General features: G+C 31.9%; 1 protein-coding gene across 8 annotated transcripts in view; it reads left to right on the top strand.

Moving 5' to 3' along the window:
- The window catches only part of LOC143056543 (agrin-like), a 146,173-nt gene that overhangs the window by 76,345 nt on the left and 51,355 nt on the right, over positions 1-18,473 (top strand). For 5 of the 8 annotated variants that reach the window (XM_076229626.1, XM_076229628.1, XM_076229625.1 and 2 more), the window contains exons 5-6: positions 15,411-15,623; positions 16,234-16,260. The exons of 1 other annotated variant lie outside the window; for it this stretch is intronic. In XM_076229626.1, coding sequence (XP_076085741.1) covers positions 15,411-15,623; positions 16,234-16,260 — 240 coding nt within the window. Of the gene's footprint in view, positions 1-8,067; positions 9,375-15,410; positions 15,624-16,233; positions 16,261-18,473 lie in introns of those variants that run through there. 2 more of the 8 variants (XM_076229632.1, XM_076229627.1) reach the window with 2 other exon arrangements.

The raw sequence follows: 18,473 nt of genomic DNA on the forward strand, positions 1-18,473 counted from the left end.
GATTGATTTGTTGTTAATGTTCCATGCTACTACCAGCTCTAAATATTGATTGGTTAGTTGTTTGTGTTCCATGCTACTACTAGCTCTATGTATTGATTGGTAAGTTGTTTGTGTTCTATGCCACTTTCAGCTCTATATATTGATTGGTTAGTTGTTTGTGTTCTATGCCATTTTCAGCTCTATAAATTGATTGGTTAGTTGTTGGTGTTCCATGCCACTTTCAGTTCTATATATTGATTGGTTAGTTGTTTGTGTTCTATGCCACTTTCAGCTCTATATATTGATTGGTAAGTTGTTGGTGTTCTAGGCCACTTTCAGCTCTATATATTGATTGGTAAGTTGTTTGTGTTCTATGCCACTTTCAGCTCTATATATTGATTGGTTGGTTGTTTGTGTTCTATGCCACTTTTAGCTCTATATATTGATTGTTAGTTGTTTGTGTTCTATGCCACTTTCAGCTGTATATATTGATTGGTTAGTTGTTTGTGTTTTATGCCACTTTTAGCTCTATATATGGATTGATTTGTTGTTTGTGTTCCATGCTACTACCAGCTCTATATATTGATTGGTAAGTTCTTGGTGTTCCATGCCACTTTCAGCTCTATATATTGATTGGTTAGTTGTTTGTGTTCTATGCCATTTTCAGTTCTATGTATTGATTGGTTGGTTGTTTGTGTTCTATGCCACTTTCAGGTCTATATATTGATTGATTTGTTGGTTGGTGTTCCTTGCCACTTTTAGCTCTATATATTGATTGATTTGTTGTTGGCGTTCCATGCTACTACCAGCTCTATATATTGATTTGTTGGTTGTTGGTGTTCCATGCTACTACCAGCTCTATATATTGATTGGTTGGTTGTTTGTGTTCCATGCTACTACCAGCTCTATATATTGATTGGTTGGTTGTTAGTGTTCCATGCTACTACTAGCTCTATATATTGATTGGTAAGTTGTTTGTGTTCTATGCCACTTTCAGCTCTATATATTGATTGATTTGTTGTTGGTGTTCCATGCTACTACCAGCTCTATATATTGATTGGTTGGTTGTTTGTGTTCCATGCTACTACCAGCTCTATATATTGATTGGTAAGTTGTTGGTGTTCCATGCCACTTTCAGCTCTATATATTGATTGGTTAGTTGTTTGTGTTCTATGCCATTTTCAGCTCTATGTATTGATTGGTTGGTTGTTTGTGTTCTATGCCACTTTCAGGTCTATATATATTGATTGATTTGTTGGTTGGTGTTCCTTGCCACTTTTAGCTCTATATATTGATTGATTTGTTGTTGGTGTTCCATGCTACTACCAGCTCTATATATTGATTTATTGGTTGTTGGTGTTCCATGCTACTACCAGCTCTATATATTGATTGGTTGGTTGTTGGTGTTCCATGCTACTACCAGCTCTATATATTGATTGGTTGGTTGTTGGTGTTCCATGCTACTACCAGCTCTATATATTGATTGGTTGGTTGTTGGTGTTCCATGCTACTACCAGCTCTATTGATTGTTTGTTAGTTTGTGTATAACCCAACATTCAGATCTATTGCTTATATTGGATTGTTATATTAGTTTTTATTGATGGATGAACTCAGAGTGTCCAGAGAGAACTAGCTACCTATGGCAGGAAAACTAAAGAGTGTCCAGAGAGAACTAGCTACTTATGGCAGGAAAACTAAAGAGTGTCCAGAGAGAACTAGCTACATATGGCAGGAAAACTAAAGAGTGTCCAGAGAGAACTAGCTACCTATGGCAGGAAAACTAAAGAGTGTCCAGAGAGAACTAGCTACCTATGGCAGGAAAACTAAAGAGTGTCCAGAGAGAACTAGCTACCTATGGCAGGAAAACTAAAGAGTGTCCAGAGAGAACTAGCTACCTATGGCAGGAAAACTAAAGAGTGTCCAGAGAGAACTACTACCTATGGCAGGAAAACTAAAGAGTGTCCAGAGAGAACTAGCTACCTATGGCAGGAAAACTAAAGAGTGTCCAGAGAGAACTAGCTACTTATGGCAGGAAAACTAAAGAGTGTCCAGAGAGAACTAGCTACCTATGGCAGGAAAACTAAAGAGTGTCCAGAGAGAATTAGTTACCTATGGCAGGAAAACTAAAGAGTGTCCAGAGAGAATTAGCTACCTATGGCAGGAAAACTAACAACATTTGTCTTTTAATATTTAAATTAAACTCATCAGCCACATGCATGGTTCTAACTCACAACCTCCGTGTTGACAGGCTTGTGACACAGAAGATAAACTACTTTAACCTCTCAGCCATGGTGACGTTCATATATATGTGACTATTAATATGTTTAAATGTAAATATAATCAATGAAAAAGAGAAAGAAAAAAACTTTACTTCCATGTTTTGGATAAGATAAATTGTATGTTATATTATTCCAATCAAATTAGACTGTGTTTTCTACCAGCTTGTCAATTTAGTAAAACTGTTAGATTATATCAGCTAATATCTACAGAATGGAAATTGCTAACGAAAAAACTGAGGTAAACCATATATAGATAAATGGTGTGAGTGCCAATGAGACAACTCTCCATCCAAATAACAATTTAAAAAAGGTAAACCATTATAGGTCAAATGCCAATTTACTTGGGCTATTATTATTTTAATAATTTGTAGCAATTTTTCATAAAAGCTTTCTATAAGATTGAATTGACTGATGAATTTGAATATGAAATGCATATATATCATATTGACATGTTATTATATATCTGTTTAAAATAAAGATACTTAAGAGTATATATATAGAAATTCTTATTTGGTTTTGTCCACTTTTTCTTTTTTGTGAATGTTAATGCCAGGAATATTTGTTTAAAAAATTGTTCTATGCAATTTTTCAACCAAAAAAAAAGATAAAAGAAAAGACAAATGTTTAATGGATGTATTTAATTGTTTATAGTCGAGAGGATAATTGAAATATAGTTGCTATTTATAAGTTTCTTGATAATTAAAAACTATTCTTTGACCAAATATTGTTAATTCAATTTGGGAGGTAATGATAATTTTTGTATTTTATGAAGTATATACATTTAGAAGTTGTTGAACTGCCTCTAAATATTAAATTATGAACTAATAGATATAAATGTATAAATTCAATTGAAAAGTGCCAGAAAAAGAATTATTTTTAATTTGAGATATGTATCTTTAGTAGCTCTAAATGCATACATAATTTCATAAAAATCCAGAGGTCTCTTGCACTACTTTTTAGATGCCTTGGTCTTGTTGTTGTTAGTGTATATCCCATTGAAGTATACCCTACATTTCTTTACATTAGGTGGCCTCAGTTGCCTAGTGGTCTAATTGGTTCAACCACTGTATCACCAGCAGATAACCACTGAGATTGTTAGCTTGATATCCTACATACAGGCAGGTGTATTTGAATCCCATCTTAATAGACGAGGATTATAAGAAAGAGGATGTGGTATGAATCCCAAGGAGACAACTCTCCACAAGATACCAAAATGACACTTAAATAAACAACTATAGGTCATTGAAACAGCCTTCAACAATGAGCAAAGCCCTTACCGCATAGTCAGCTATAAAAGGCCCCAAAATGACAATGTAAAACAATTCAAACGAGAAAACTAACGGCCTGATTTATGTCAATATTCCTACCAAAGGTGTTTCGTTCCTTCCAAGGCACCTGCTTCATTCACCTATAAAAACTGACCACCACAAAATAGCTAATTTATGAGTGTGATATGTTAAACACAAGTCAATCAATGAATTTTTACATAATGTTGATGACCTCCAAAACAATAAGATGACCTTGACTTACATTTGTTGCTGTACTGTCTTTGGGTTTTATTTTTCTGATACCTTAATTAATTTGAAGGAAAATGTAAACAATTTGTTTTTAGCTTATCCATTTGTTGATAATTTCAGTCTTTTAGCCTGCATTGCTGAAGGCTAATAAGCTGGTCTAGTAATAGCTTGAATCTTAGTTAAGTTCCATCCATCAGATGGACCTTGGGAATTTGTTTTGGATTCAATAATAGGGAATGATTTAATATTTGAACTGAAGTGATAATTTTAGGTTGTAGCATGTGTCCTAGTTAAAGTTTATCTGTTAAAGTACATGTATTTCCATTATATATTTTTTATCTATTAAAATTGTATACAGACGAGACAATTTAGACACATCTCTGTGTCAACAGTGTATAATTGTGTATATGATAATGTGTTTAGGTTTGTGAACAGTCCATTTTCAGTTTATTTTATGCTATTTGTTATTTATTGGAAGATGTTCATGCAAGTCATTGTCCTGAATCTGTGTTATTTGGCACATAAGTTTAATAAAGATGATCATGCCTAAGTCTTTGTGTCGTGTGTGTTATTTGGCACATAAGTTTAATAAAGATGATCATGCCTAAGTCTTTGTGTCGTGTGTGTTATTTGACACATAAGTTTAATAAAGATGATCATGCCTAAGTCTTTGTGTCGTGTGTGTTATTTGACACATAAGTTTAATAAAGATGATCATGCCTAAGTCTTTGTGTCGTGTGTGTTACTTGGCACATAAGTTTAATAAAGATGATCATGCCTAAGTCTTTGTGTCGTGTGTGTTATTTGACACATAAGTTTAGTAAAGATGATCATGCCTAAGTCTTTGTGTCGTGTGTGTTATTTGGCACATAAGTTTAATAAAGATGATCATGCCTAATTAGTCTTTGTGTCGTGTGTGTTATTTGGCACATAAGTTTAATAAAGATGATCATGCCTAAGTCTTTGTGTCGTGTGTGTTATTTGACACATAAGTTTAATAAAGATGATCATGCCTAAGTCTTTGTGTCGTGTGTGTTATTTGGCACATAAGTTTAATAAAGATGATCATGCCTAAGTCTTTGTGTCGTGTGTGTTATTTGGCACATAAGTTTAATAAAGATGATCATGCCTAAGTCTTTGTGTGTGTGTTATTTGACACATAAGTTTAATAAAGATGATCATGCCTAAGTCTTTGTGTCGTGTGTGTTATTTGACACATAAGTTTAATAAAGATGATCATGCCTAAGTCTTTGTGTCGTGTGTGTTATTTGGCACATAAGTTTAATAAAGATGATCATGCCTAAGTCTTTGTGTCGTGTGTGTTATTTGACACATAAGTTTAATAAAGATGATCATGCCTAAGTTTTTGTGTCGTGTGTGTTACTTGGCACATAAGTTTAATAAAGATGATCATGCCTAAGTCTTTGTGTCGTGTGTGTTATTTGACACATAAGTTTAATAAAGATGATCATGCCTAAGTTTTTGTGTCGTGTGTGTTACTTGGCACATAAGTTTAATAAAGATGATCATGCCTAAGTCTTTGTGTCGTGTGTGTTACTTGGCACATAAGTTTAATAAAGATGATCATGCCTAAGTCTTTGTGTCGTGTGTGTTATTTGACACATAAGTTTAATAAAGATGATCATGCCTAAGTCTTTGTGTCGTGTGTGTTATTTGGCACATAAGTTTAATAAAGATGATCATGCCTAAGTCTTTGTGTCGTGTGTGTTATTTGACACATAAGTTTAATAAAGATGATCATGCCTAAGTCTTTGTGTCGTGTGTGTTATTTGACACATAAGTTTAATAAAGATGATCATGCCTAAGTCTTTGTGTCGTTTGTGTTACTTGGCACATAAGTTTAATAAAGATGATCATGCCTAAGTCTTTGTGTCGTGTGTGTTATTTGACACATAAGTTTAGTAAAGATGATCATGCCTAAGTCTTTGTGTCGTGTGTGTTATTTGGCACATAAGTTTAATAAAGATGATCATGCCTAATTAGTCTTTGTGTCGTGTGTGTTATTTGGCACATAAGTTTAATAAAGATGATCATGCCTAAGTCTTTGTGTCGTGTGTGTTATTTGACACATAAGTTTAATAAAGATGATCATGCCTAAGTCTTTGTGTCGTGTGTGTTATTTGGCACATAAGTTTAATAAAGATGATCATGCCTAAGTCTTTGTGTCGTGTGTGTTATTTGGCACATAAGTTTAATAAAGATGATCATGCCTAAGTCTTTGTGTGTGTGTTATTTGACACATAAGTTTAATAAAGATGATCATGCCTAAGTCTTTGTGTCGTGTGTGTTATTTGACACATAAGTTTAATAAAGATGATCATGCCTAAGTCTTTGTGTCGTGTGTGTTATTTGGCACATAAGTTTAATAAAGATGATCATGCCTAAGTCTTTGTGTCGTGTGTGTTATTTGACACATAAGTTTAATAAAGATGATCATGCCTAAGTTTTTGTGTCGTGTGTGTTACTTGGCACATAAGTTTAATAAAGATGATCATGCCTAAGTCTTTGTGTCGTGTGTGTTATTTGACACATAAGTTTAATAAAGATGATCATGCCTAAGTTTTTGTGTCGTGTGTGTTACTTGGCACATAAGTTTAATAAAGATGATCATGCCTAAGTCTTTGTGTCGTGTGTGTTACTTGGCACATAAGTTTAATAAAGATGATCATGCCTAAGTCTTTGTGTCGTGTGTGTTATTTGACACATAAGTTTAATAAAGATGATCATGCCTAAATCTTTGTGTCGTGTGTGTTATTTGACACATAAGTTTAATAAAGATGATCATGCCTAAGTCTTTGTGTCGTGTGTGTTACTTGGCACATAAGTTTAATAAAGATGATCATGCCTAAGTCTTTGTGTCGTGTGTGTTACTTGGCACATAAGTTTAATAAAGATGATCATGCCTAAGTCTTTGTGTCGTGTGTGTTATTTGACACATAAGTTTAATAAAGATGATCATGCCTAAGTTTTTGTGTCGTGTGTGTTATTTGGCACATAAGTTTAATAAAGATGATCATGCCTAAGTCTTTGTGTCGTGTGTGTTATTTGACACATAAGTTTAATAAAGATGATCATGCCTAAGTCTTTGTGTCGTGTGTGTTATTTGACACATAAGTTTAATAAAGATGATCATGCCTAAGTTTTTGTGTCGTGTGTGTTACTTGGCACATAAGTTTAATAAAGATGATCATGCCTAAGTCTTTGTGTCGTGTGTGTTATTTGACACATAAGTTTAATAAAGATGATCATGCCTAAGTCTTTGTGTCATGTTTGTTATATGGTTCAATACTTAATTTGGTACATGTCTGTTTGCAAATAGTTTTGAACTTATTTCAATGTTTTGACCATTATACTTAGTTTCTATGACAATCTCAGGTTTATTAACTGTAAGGTAAAAAGGTCAGACAAATATGGTCTAAATGAATCCAGTAAGATATATCTTCATTGTTACATTAAGTTTATTTCTTAAATTCATGCTCAGTTTTTATAAAAGTTGTTTATATTGATTAACAGTGATTGCTTTGTCTTTATATATTACTTTCTGGCACAAGTTCTTATGGAGCTACATTTATATGTGTCCACACTTGCTGTTATATATTGATAGAGCATTTGAAAATATTGATATGATTTTAATCAATTTTTGCAACTAAAAGCTTTTTAAATTAATTAAAAAAGATTGAAATCAAAACCTGTACTAAACTCTAAAGGAAAAAAATACAAAACGCAATGTAATGCATAATATATCTATAAAGGTCGACTGGCATTGCCATTTGTACTTATTGTAATCCAAAGACTGCAGCGATTTTCATCTATTCAGAACTGCAAAGTTTTTATCTACTTTGCTCAGTAATAAAATCAAAACATGATGTATTGTTATTCTTCTGGTTAAAAGGAACATTGACAAATTCATTAAAGTATTGAGGAATCGTCCATGGTGTAAAAGCAATCTAACGGCAGCCAGACTATATCCATTAGGGTTTATGTCAATACCATAAAAACACGGAATAAAAGCCATAAAATAATTGTTCCTAGGTTATGATTTCCGACGAGGGGAAACGTCAAAGCACCATGTCATATATTGTGTTTTTACACAATCTAATGGAAGAATTCGTCTGGAGAGAAACTGCTCTTATGGGAAAACTAGTGGGATAATGTAGAATTAATGACCAAGAAAAGTCAAAGTTCACTATTATGCCATGCAGAATTAGTACAAGACGTGTTGTCTGAAGAGAGATTACGCAGAAAAGGAAGAACTTTCATTGATTCATTGTCAGGCTAAACTTGAGTGTTATTTTCTAATTAGCTCAGACTGCGATCACCATTAAAGATGGATTAGAATTGATTTGATCAAAATGTATTGAATTTTCAATGCATTTCATCGGAAAAATCTTCTAATAATGAAGTGAATTTGAAGCTGATCCTATCCATTAACAAATCGTCGCTTTAAAAAAGCACAGGGTTTCATTTTACACATTTACACAATGAAATACTGGGTTAGATGAATGCTTTACATAATGGTGCTTTGATTTAGAATTAAGCTGTCATTTCGGGAGCAGATTAATAGGCATTTTACGGTAGAATCGTCAGCGTTCATGAAGGATTTTACATCAAAGTGCAGAAATATATTGATTATGTAGTTAATGCAATGGTTTTAAGCATCAGATGCGTTCAGCAAAAACTAAGTATTGTTAGAACATCGGCAAACCAGAAATCAGCCACATGAAAGTTTAATTACATGGATTCTTACGAGTTTGATTTTAGTTAAAAGTTAATAGACCTCAGAATAACATGCAAAAATAAATCTATTTGATTGGATAAATTGTGTACAGTTGTAATTAACTTAGAAACAAATTAAGAACTTAGTTCTATATAAGAAGAAACTATCTGGAAATGAATTAATACTAAAGAGTTGAGGAAATCCATAAAACAAATGGTAAACCTGTAACATACATCCCTACTGGGAGGATTATAACAGCATTGGAGAGATATATCTACTATTGTTATAGATTTCTACAGATCATCGTGTTTACATATCCACAGCCCCCAGTAGACTCATGTGAAAGATTTTCCTTTAAATTGACTTGACAGATCGCACTTAAACTTGGTAATTAATTCCAGCTGAATTGACAGGCAGTGAAATTTGAGGAAAACATAGGATTCTGTACATTATTGAAGATATGGTGGTTGATGTTGAAAGGTTTTTAAAATTCTAAAATGTATATAGTTTCTGATAAAAGTAAGAGAATGAGGAATTTACAACAATTCTATGCCGTTTTCTTCACCCTGAGTCTGTTATTTAGCAAGGTGCCCTATACTGAAGGGTGCTACAAGTTTCCAGAAGGTAAAAAGGACCCATGTGATGGAGTTTCTTGTCATTATGGTGCTATTTGTGTTCCTGCGAGTAACGGTATAAACAGTACATGTAAGATTCCTGACAGGTGTGATAATTACGGGGACAGTATTGAGAGTATACCAGTATGTGGTGATGATAATAGAGATTACGCTAACACGTGTGAAATGAGGAAAACAGCTTTTCAACAGATGAGAAACATAACGGTTAAATATTTCGGAAAATGTGGTATGTAACATATAAGATTTAAGGTTTTTTGTGCTTGTCATAGGAAGTATGGTATGTATAAGCATTGGGTATTTTTTGTGCTGAGCATTGGAAGGAATATGAGGCATGTTTAAAAGCTTTATGATTTTCCCTGATGGGCCTAAAATGGAAAATGTTGTATGGAAGTTTGTTTGTTTTTTTTGTGTGCTTGGCATTCATTATAGTGGATAATGTGGTATTGAAGCTTTATGATTTTTTGTGCTGGGCATTCAATTTACATAGAAAATGTGGTATTTTAGCTTTAAGATTTTTCATGCTTGGCATACATTCCATAAAAAATGTGGTATGTAATAAGCCTTATGATATTTAAGTGTCAACAGACTTTTTGCTATACATATTTTGACCTGTGAGGAGTCAGTTTTTACCAAAATAATTCCGACTAAGATTGCATTGATCATAAGTAATGAACAATTCAGTCATAAGTTTATTTACGAAACTGACTCCAGAATACTATATATAAATACAATTTTTTCTTGGAAATAATGCTAGCTTGTTTTTTTTTTAAACTTTTTTTCGCTAATCTCTATCCAAATTACAAATTTAGAATTTTAGAATGCTCTGAACTGAATTTGACATTTTGTACTATTATATTGTCTTAGAGTCATGATTTTAAAGGATTTTTGCTTTTTTTTATTGAAGCTATCAGCGCTGAGTGAATACATGCCATATTTGATATAATGATTTTGGAGATGAGTTTGTCTTTCTACTGTTGTGTATATCTATTGATTTACTATTGAGTCTTATGATTGTACGCCCTGCGGCAGTTTGGTGAATGATTTGATTATCCCAGATTCTTTGTCATCCATAATTACGTTATTTGTTCCAATGTCTCGTAGCTGTCAACTCGTGACAGAATTTATACAGCTAATTTTCAGACTAGTTGATAGGTATTTTATTTTGGTAAAACGAAAATTGATATTTCAGGAAGATTTTTTTTTATATAGACCAGTAGATAAATGTATTAGTCCAAGCTTATATGTACTCAATTTGCACTTTTAAAAACTTTAAAAAAAAAATTTGCATATATTTTAAATTAAACTTCATCTGAAAAAGGAAAACAAGGTGTTAAATAATTTTCTGAAGTGCTTTTCTTGAACTCCATTGTCAATCAAAATTTATGTCCCTCTTAAAGGAGAAGACCTAAAAAGGGATCTCAATTTACAAGGGCAATTATAAGGATTGACACGATAAATACTCTGATATTACTGCGGTTGAAAAGAATGGTGGTGGAAATGTTAAGAAACCTAAAATCTGACAAATTGTTATATCTTTACTCTTTGAGAAGAAGTAGTAAAGTTGATGCAATTTGAAACATTTAAGGACATTAAAAGATGTGCATTATATTGAAATGTTTGATACAATCTCTAAATTTTGTATACATTTTGTAGATTTTCGAAAACTAATCTATCTGAATTATTGATCTAATACAAACAATTCAAAATATGATACTAAAAGTTATTTCCTTCAAATGCAAGGTTTGCTTTTATAAAGTTTTCAGTTTCATCAATATATCCTGATAATTCTTTGTTCAAGCAAGAAAACTTACAAATGACATATTGATATTATAGAGTCCGGTAACAAAGAGTCTGATATAGCATGTAGAGATTTTTATAAGGCAGACTTGTGTCTTTTCCATTGATAAAATACAGTTTTATTTCATCAGAAACAATTTCATAAAATGCTGTGTCCTCGATCTCCATTGAATTAATACAGTTTCATTTTATCAGAAACAATTTCATAAAATGCTGTGTATTGAGTTATGTTCAAATTGATTTTTCGTAGCAAGAGGCAGAAAAATGTTATTTTGTACATGGTTATAATTGGCAGCCATCATTTCCACCCTATTTCATTTTATATATAGAGTAAAAATCAATATTGTCTGCAGAGAAAAGCTGTGTATAGAGTAGATCTTTCCTTTTTTTACGACATGAAAGAATTTTTTCCCCGAGGGGCATCTACACATTAATCCAATCAAAACAGAATCAATGCTCCGATAAAAATCAAACATACATGGCCAACATAGAAGTTTAATCCTCGGAGAATTTAGAAGCATTCAGAAGATGATAATGGAGAATATCCGGAGATAATTACGAAACAGGAAAGCTGGTATAGATTGTATAGCTAAACTGAAATTTACTCTGAAAGTATTACCAGTCACATGTTTATATTTTTAAAGCTGCCAGTGAATGTTTTTTGTCACGCATGAAATTTAGAAACAAATTCAATAAACAGCATCTGTAATAAATCAACGAAAAAAATGGCCAGAAATTGTAGATTGCAATGTTAGAAACAAAAGGACTTATCATGCATGGGGAGTTTCATTCTTCATACAACAAATGAAATTAAGAGATAACCATGATAATATCTTTTATTTGAGTGAGATCCATTGATTTGATGTTTGTTTCAAAAATCATTTCAAAAAGTGTAGAAATTGTGATATGATATATTGTCAGTATTAAATAACATCAATTTAATGTAATGAATTTACTGTTAAATAAAAGTAAAATATTAAAAACAATATTTAAATAGTATTCTAACATCAGCTTTTTAAGAGTAAAAATTATGTGACTTGAATTTGATTGAAATTGTTATATTTGAAGGTTTAGATATACATGTATCCCCGGGCTTAAGTTTTGGCTCAATTAGAACAAGCTCACTCAAGACTTAAGACTACTGGAGATTCAGAACTGTTCGCCAAGTTTTTATTTTACTGTTTTTAAGAGAAAACATCAGATATATAGTTTCTAGAAAAATAAAAACTTGCCTTTTAAATTCTGATAGTTACATGAATATGAATGAACTTTTCTGAAATCACAATTAAACTGCAATCTTGCAATTTTTTCCCTTGTTAAAAATTCACAAAAAATTATGCACCCAATAATTTCAAATTTACATCATATGTGAGTGTAATTGTTGATAATAGGAACTGAAATGTTATTTACCTTTTCACTTATTTTTAGCTCACCTGGCCCGAAGGGCCAAGTGAGCTTTTCTCATCACTTTGCGTCCGTCGTCATCGTCTGTCGTCGTCGTTGTCCGTCGTTCTTAACTTTTACAAAAATCTTCTCCTCTGAAACTACAGGGCCAAATTAAGCCAAACTTGGCCACAATCATCATTGGGGTATCTAGTTTAAAATATGTGTGGCATGACCTGGCCAACCAACCAAGATGGCCGCCATGGCTAAAAATAGAACATAGGGTAAAATGTAGATTTTGGCTTATAACTCTGAAACCAAAGCATTTAGAGCAAATCTGACAGGGGAAAATTGTTTATTGGGTCAAGATTTATCTGCCCTGAAATTTCAGACAAAACAGACAACCTTTTGTTGGGTTGCAGCCCAAGAATTAGTAATGTTAACGAAATTTTGCAGTTTTTGGTTATTATCTTGAATATTATTATAGATAGAGATAAACTGTAAACAGCAATACTGTTCAGCAAAGTAAGATCTGCAAATAAGTCAGCATGACCAAAATGGTCAGTTGACCCTTGAAGGAGTTATTGCCCTTTATAGTCATTTTTTACCAATTTTTCGTAAATTTTTGTAATCTTGTACAAAAATCTTCTCCTCTGAAACTACTGGGCCAAACTTAACCAAGCTTTGCCACAATCATTATTAGGGTATCTAGTTAAAAAAATGTGTCCGGTGACTTGGCCAACTAACCAAGATGGCCACCATGGCTATAAATAGAACATCTGGTTAAAATGTAGATTTTGGCTTATAACTTTCAAACCAAAGCATTTAGAGCAAATCTGACATGTTGTTAAATTGTTTATCAAGTCAGTATCTATCTGCCCTGAAATTTTCAGATTAATTTAACAACTGGTTGTTGTGTTCAGTCAGAAACCCGGTTGAAATAGAACAAAAGAATCGAAGCTCTTTGTTAGAGAAGGCGATAAATGTGTACTGTATTGTTTACTATAGTGACAAAATTTTTAAAAGTTAATCGAAACAAACAAAATTACAATTTTCTTTTTAATTACGAGGTTTTTTTTTTTAAAACACAATTTGCAAAAGTTTAAAATTTATTTAGTACATAGTTAAGCAGAACAATTAGATTTCAAGTCGACGACATTGGTATCTTTCAAGTTGGATGAAGAAAATGCATAACCTTCGATTTTTTTGAAAAAAATACCACGGATGGAGAACATATCAATCTGATAGTGTTAAATGGCTATAAATGACTGAAGTGTTCTTTGTACAACTTTAATCTAAACCCACCAAGTCACTGTAAATACAAAGATACATACAAACTGGGCCCATATCCCAGAGGTCCGTGGATCGTAACCACGCTCTGCTACCACTGTTAAATGGCTATAAATGACTGAAGTGTTCTTTGTACAACTTTAATCTAAACCCACCAAGTCACTGTAAATACAAAGATACATACAAATAGAACTAAAGACTATATAGACTAAACTATGATATCTAAACTACTAAACTAAATAGTTAACAAATAGTTCAAAAATTTTCGTGTCTGCCCTTCCATTATGTGACTCAAGAAAAAATTCCAAAAAATGGGTAACAATTGTATCGAAAAGAGAAAATCGCGTGCACCTTTTATGTTAGGGCGTGTTTGAGTTGAATATTTTGTCTTGATATCGTACAAAGTAAGAATATTTCATACATCGTTTCACTTCAGATTCTATCATTTTTATATATCAAAGATACAGATTGACTTTATAACACAAAAAAATAACAGTACTAAAAGATGAAATATATGGGTCAAGTGAAATACCTATCTAATGAGTCACAAAAACAGAGAAGGTGTGTTCGAATAGCTATTTTTTTCACTGAAAATACTTGACGACAGTCTTTCAAGTTGGATGATGAAAATGCATATCTTTGAAAAATTACAATTTTTTGTGTGTGAAAACTTGGGTTTATAGTCTTTATACACTGAAAATATCTAGTCTGCCCTTCCACAAAATTTTTAATTAGAATTTTTTTAAATGTTTATGAATTTTTGAAAATTCCACCTGACAACTGATCAGACAATAGACTTAAGTTGAATCAATGCAGACAAGATCATTAACTGCTGCTCATTAGATAGTTGATACATTTGTCTTTTAAAATACAACTGACATATAAGGATAGTAATTGTGCAATGTGGATAAATTTATCGGTTTCCAACAGCAAAATTGGAGTGCGTCATCTCTACAATGGCTTCCATTTCTACGATTGTGAAAATGAACTGGCGTAATGGGGAGATAATTCTGACGAAGTAGAATCCTGACTGTGTTGCTGCCCCCCAATTGGTAATTTTTAAGGAAATTTTTCCGTTTTTGGTTATTATCTTGAATACTATTATAGATAGAGATTATAAGCTGTAAACTGTAATAATGTTCAGCAAAGTAAGATCTACAAATAAGTCAACATGACCAAAATGGTCAGTTGACCTCTTAAGGAGTAATTGCCCTTTATAGTCAATTTTTAACAATTTTCATTAGTTTTTACAAAATCTTTTCCTCTGGAACTAAAGGTCCAAGTTCATTATAGATAGACAAAATTGTAAGTACCAAGAATGTTCAGTAAAGCAAGATCTCCAAACACATCACCATCATCAAAACACAATTTTGTCATGAATCCATCTGACAATCTTTTTTCTTTGTTTGATATGCATATAGACCAAAGTGAGCGACACAGGCTCTTAATTAAGAACCTCTAGTTTTAATATTATATCTATGTATACTTTTACCCAATGTAACTGAAAAGTGTTGTTATGCCTGCAACAAAATTCATAGAAGTGAGACTTGACCATGCTGTTTCTTGAAATGGGATTAACATTAAGCTATATCTAATAGATTTTCAAAGTTAAGATATATGCACAATGTTAGCTAGATAATCTCATTTTAATATCATTTCTCATTAATTTCAGACCTGTGTGCCTTAATTTTCCAGCCCCTTTGATTTTGATATACTTTCTCATTAATTTCAGACCTGTGTGCCTTAATTTTCCAGCCCCTTTGATTTTGATATCATTTCTTATTAATTTCAGACCCCTGTGCTGGGTTTTCCTGCCCCTATCCTCAAGCATGTATGCTGGATGCCAAAAGACAACCCACATGTCGATGTAATACTGTATGTCCAGACGAGGTCAATATGGTTTGTGGGTCAAACGGCCACACCTACAGTAACCAGTGTTGGCTAGAGAGAGAGGCGTGTCGTAGTCAGACCGACTTAAAAGTTTTACACCCTGGTCGATGTAAAGGTATACATTGATTTCATTAAACATTTGTTAAACATTTAAATCAATTTTTATTAATGTGTCAAATAGAATACGTCCGTTGGCTGATAAGATCTTGCAATGGCTTCTAAAATCTTTTCAATGGTGTCTCTTTTCGTGCTAAAATCTGCTTGCGCTGGTTGTATGCAATGTTTAAATGTTAGTGAAATTCTCTTAAATTGTTGTAATTTCTTCAATAAGAAAAATAGGTAATATTGTCTTATATAACTATATGATTCTATATCAAGGCTTATGATAAATCTGCATTTCTTGCATGACTTTTAATTATTCATCTTCAATATACCATTACGGCTTTTCTACAAGTCTTTAAATGTTTGTTTGCTTCTGACATGTCTCATAATGAATTTTCCCATTATTGATTTTACTTAAGACAGATGCACCTATAGAAAATAATTTTACTAAATATTTTATATGAATCACATAATTTAACACTGAAATTAAAATGCCAGGAAATTTATTTAACTTAAAAAAAAAATGAGAAAAAAATCAATCTTGAGCAAACAGACAATATACTTAAGCTTAGCCTCTAAGACTTCTCTGACACATTCTATAATATATCATCTTAAATTTCCAGATTTATTTACCAAATCTATTTTAGATGGTAAGGTTTTATTTACTTCTGCTTGTAAATTATTGGTTGACATTTAATTCCATGAACATTAAAGTTGTGGCTATTTATATCTTTTAACAAAACTGTAGAAACATGAAATGAGGAATACATTTAAAGTCAAGAACTTCTCAACATCAAGTTTAGTCTGTCAGACACAATATTTTTGTTTTAGATGTAGACTTAATGATTTTAGTTTCATTCAATATTTGTATTAGGAAGGTGACAGCAGTGCACTGCCAGTGGCCACTCCTGTAGTAAGAGACAAAAGTAATTGATAAAACCATGCAGTTCTATTCTTCATCTGTTATATTTCTACATTTTAAAACAAATTTCAAGACATTGACTGATTTTAATATTCATGGAATTTAATTTATTTTTACAGATTTAACAATTTTAAAAGGCTAGAATGATATAGGTAAAAAACCAATAGACACACAATATTAGCCTTTTCACCACTTTCTAGTCATACATAAAAATTATCTAACATAGTGAATTATTACCGACCATGCAAGGGCTGTATAGCTAGTCAAGGTTGTTAAAAAATCCATATACTTAGTATACATTGTGAATGATTTTAAGATATGATATTATGTAGAGAAAAACTGCATTGCATGCCAGATATTTCTCAAGAATGGACTGATTTTCATATTAATTGTTGTTGAAAGATAGTATGTTGATTTAACAGGAGAAGAAAATACCCAAGATGATTTCTATGGTAAAGATATGATGTTGTAAAACAATCTGTTTACTGTGGCATCTTATACAAGTTATCTCCCTTTCTTTAAAACTTATACAAGTTATCTCCCTTTCACTGAAATCTTATACAAGTTGTCTCCCTTTCACTTAAATCTTATACAAGTTATCTCCCTTTCACTTAAATCTTATACAAGTTATCTCCCTTTCTCTAAAACTTATACAAGTTATCTCCCTTTCTCTAAATCTTATACAAGTTATCTCCCTCTCTCTAAAACTTATACAAGTTTTCTCCCTTTCACTGAAATCTTATACAAGTTGTCTCCCTTTCACTTAAATCTTATACAAGTTATCTCCCTTTCACTTAAATCTTATACAAGTTATCTCCCTTTCTATAAATCTTATACAAGTTATCTCCCTTTCACTTAAATCTCATACAAGTTATCTCCCTTTCACTTAAATCTTATACAAGTTATCTCCCTTTCTCTAAATCTTATACAAGTTTTCTCCCTCTCTCTTAAATCTTATACAAATTTTCTCCCTCTCTCTTAAATCTTATACAAGTTATCTCCCTTTCACTTAAATCTTATACAAGTTATCTCCCTCTCTCTAAATCTTATACAAGTTATATCCCTTTCTCTAAATCTTATACAAGTTTTCTCCCTCTCTCTTAAATCTTATACAAGTTTTCTCCCTTTCACTTAAATCTTATACAAGTTATATCCCTTTCTCTAAATCTTATACTAGTTTTCTCCCTTTTACTTAAATCTTATACAAGTTATATCCCTTTCTCTAAATCTTATACAAGTTATTTCACTTTTACTTAAATCTTATACAAGTTATATCCCTTTCTCTAAATCTTATACAAGTTATATCCCTCTCTCTTAAATCTTATACAAGTTATATCCCTTTCTCTTAAATCTTATACAAGTTATATCCCTCTCTCTTAAATCTTATACAAGTTATATCCCTTTCTCTAAATCTTATACAAGTTATATCCCTTTCTCTTAAATCTTATACAAGTTATATCCCTTTCTCTTAAATCTTATACAAGTTATATCCCTCTCTCTTAAATCTTATACAAGTTATATCCCTTTCTCTAAATCTTATACAAGTTATATCCCTTTCTCTAAATCTTATACAAGTTATATCCCTTTCTCTTAAATCTTATACAAGTTATATCCCTTTCTCTTAAATCTTATACAAGTTATATCCCTTTCTCTAAATCTTATACAAGTTTTCTCCCTCTCTCTTAAATCTTATACAAGTTTTCTCCCTTTCACTTAAATCTTATACAAGTTATATCCCTTTCTCTAAATCTTATACAAGTGTTCTCCCTTTTACTTAAATCTTATACAAGTTATATCCCTTTCTCTAAATCTTATACAAGTTATTTCACTTTTACTTAAATCTTATACAAGTTATATCTCTTTCTCTAAATCTTATACAAGTTATATCCCTCTCTCTTAAATCTTATACAAGTTAAATCCCTTTCTCTTAAATCTTATACA

The sequence above is a fragment of the Mytilus galloprovincialis genome, chromosome 13, assembly GCF_965363235.1.
Source record: "Mytilus galloprovincialis chromosome 13, xbMytGall1.hap1.1, whole genome shotgun sequence".
Lineage (NCBI taxonomy): Eukaryota > Metazoa > Mollusca > Bivalvia > Mytilida > Mytilidae > Mytilus > Mytilus galloprovincialis.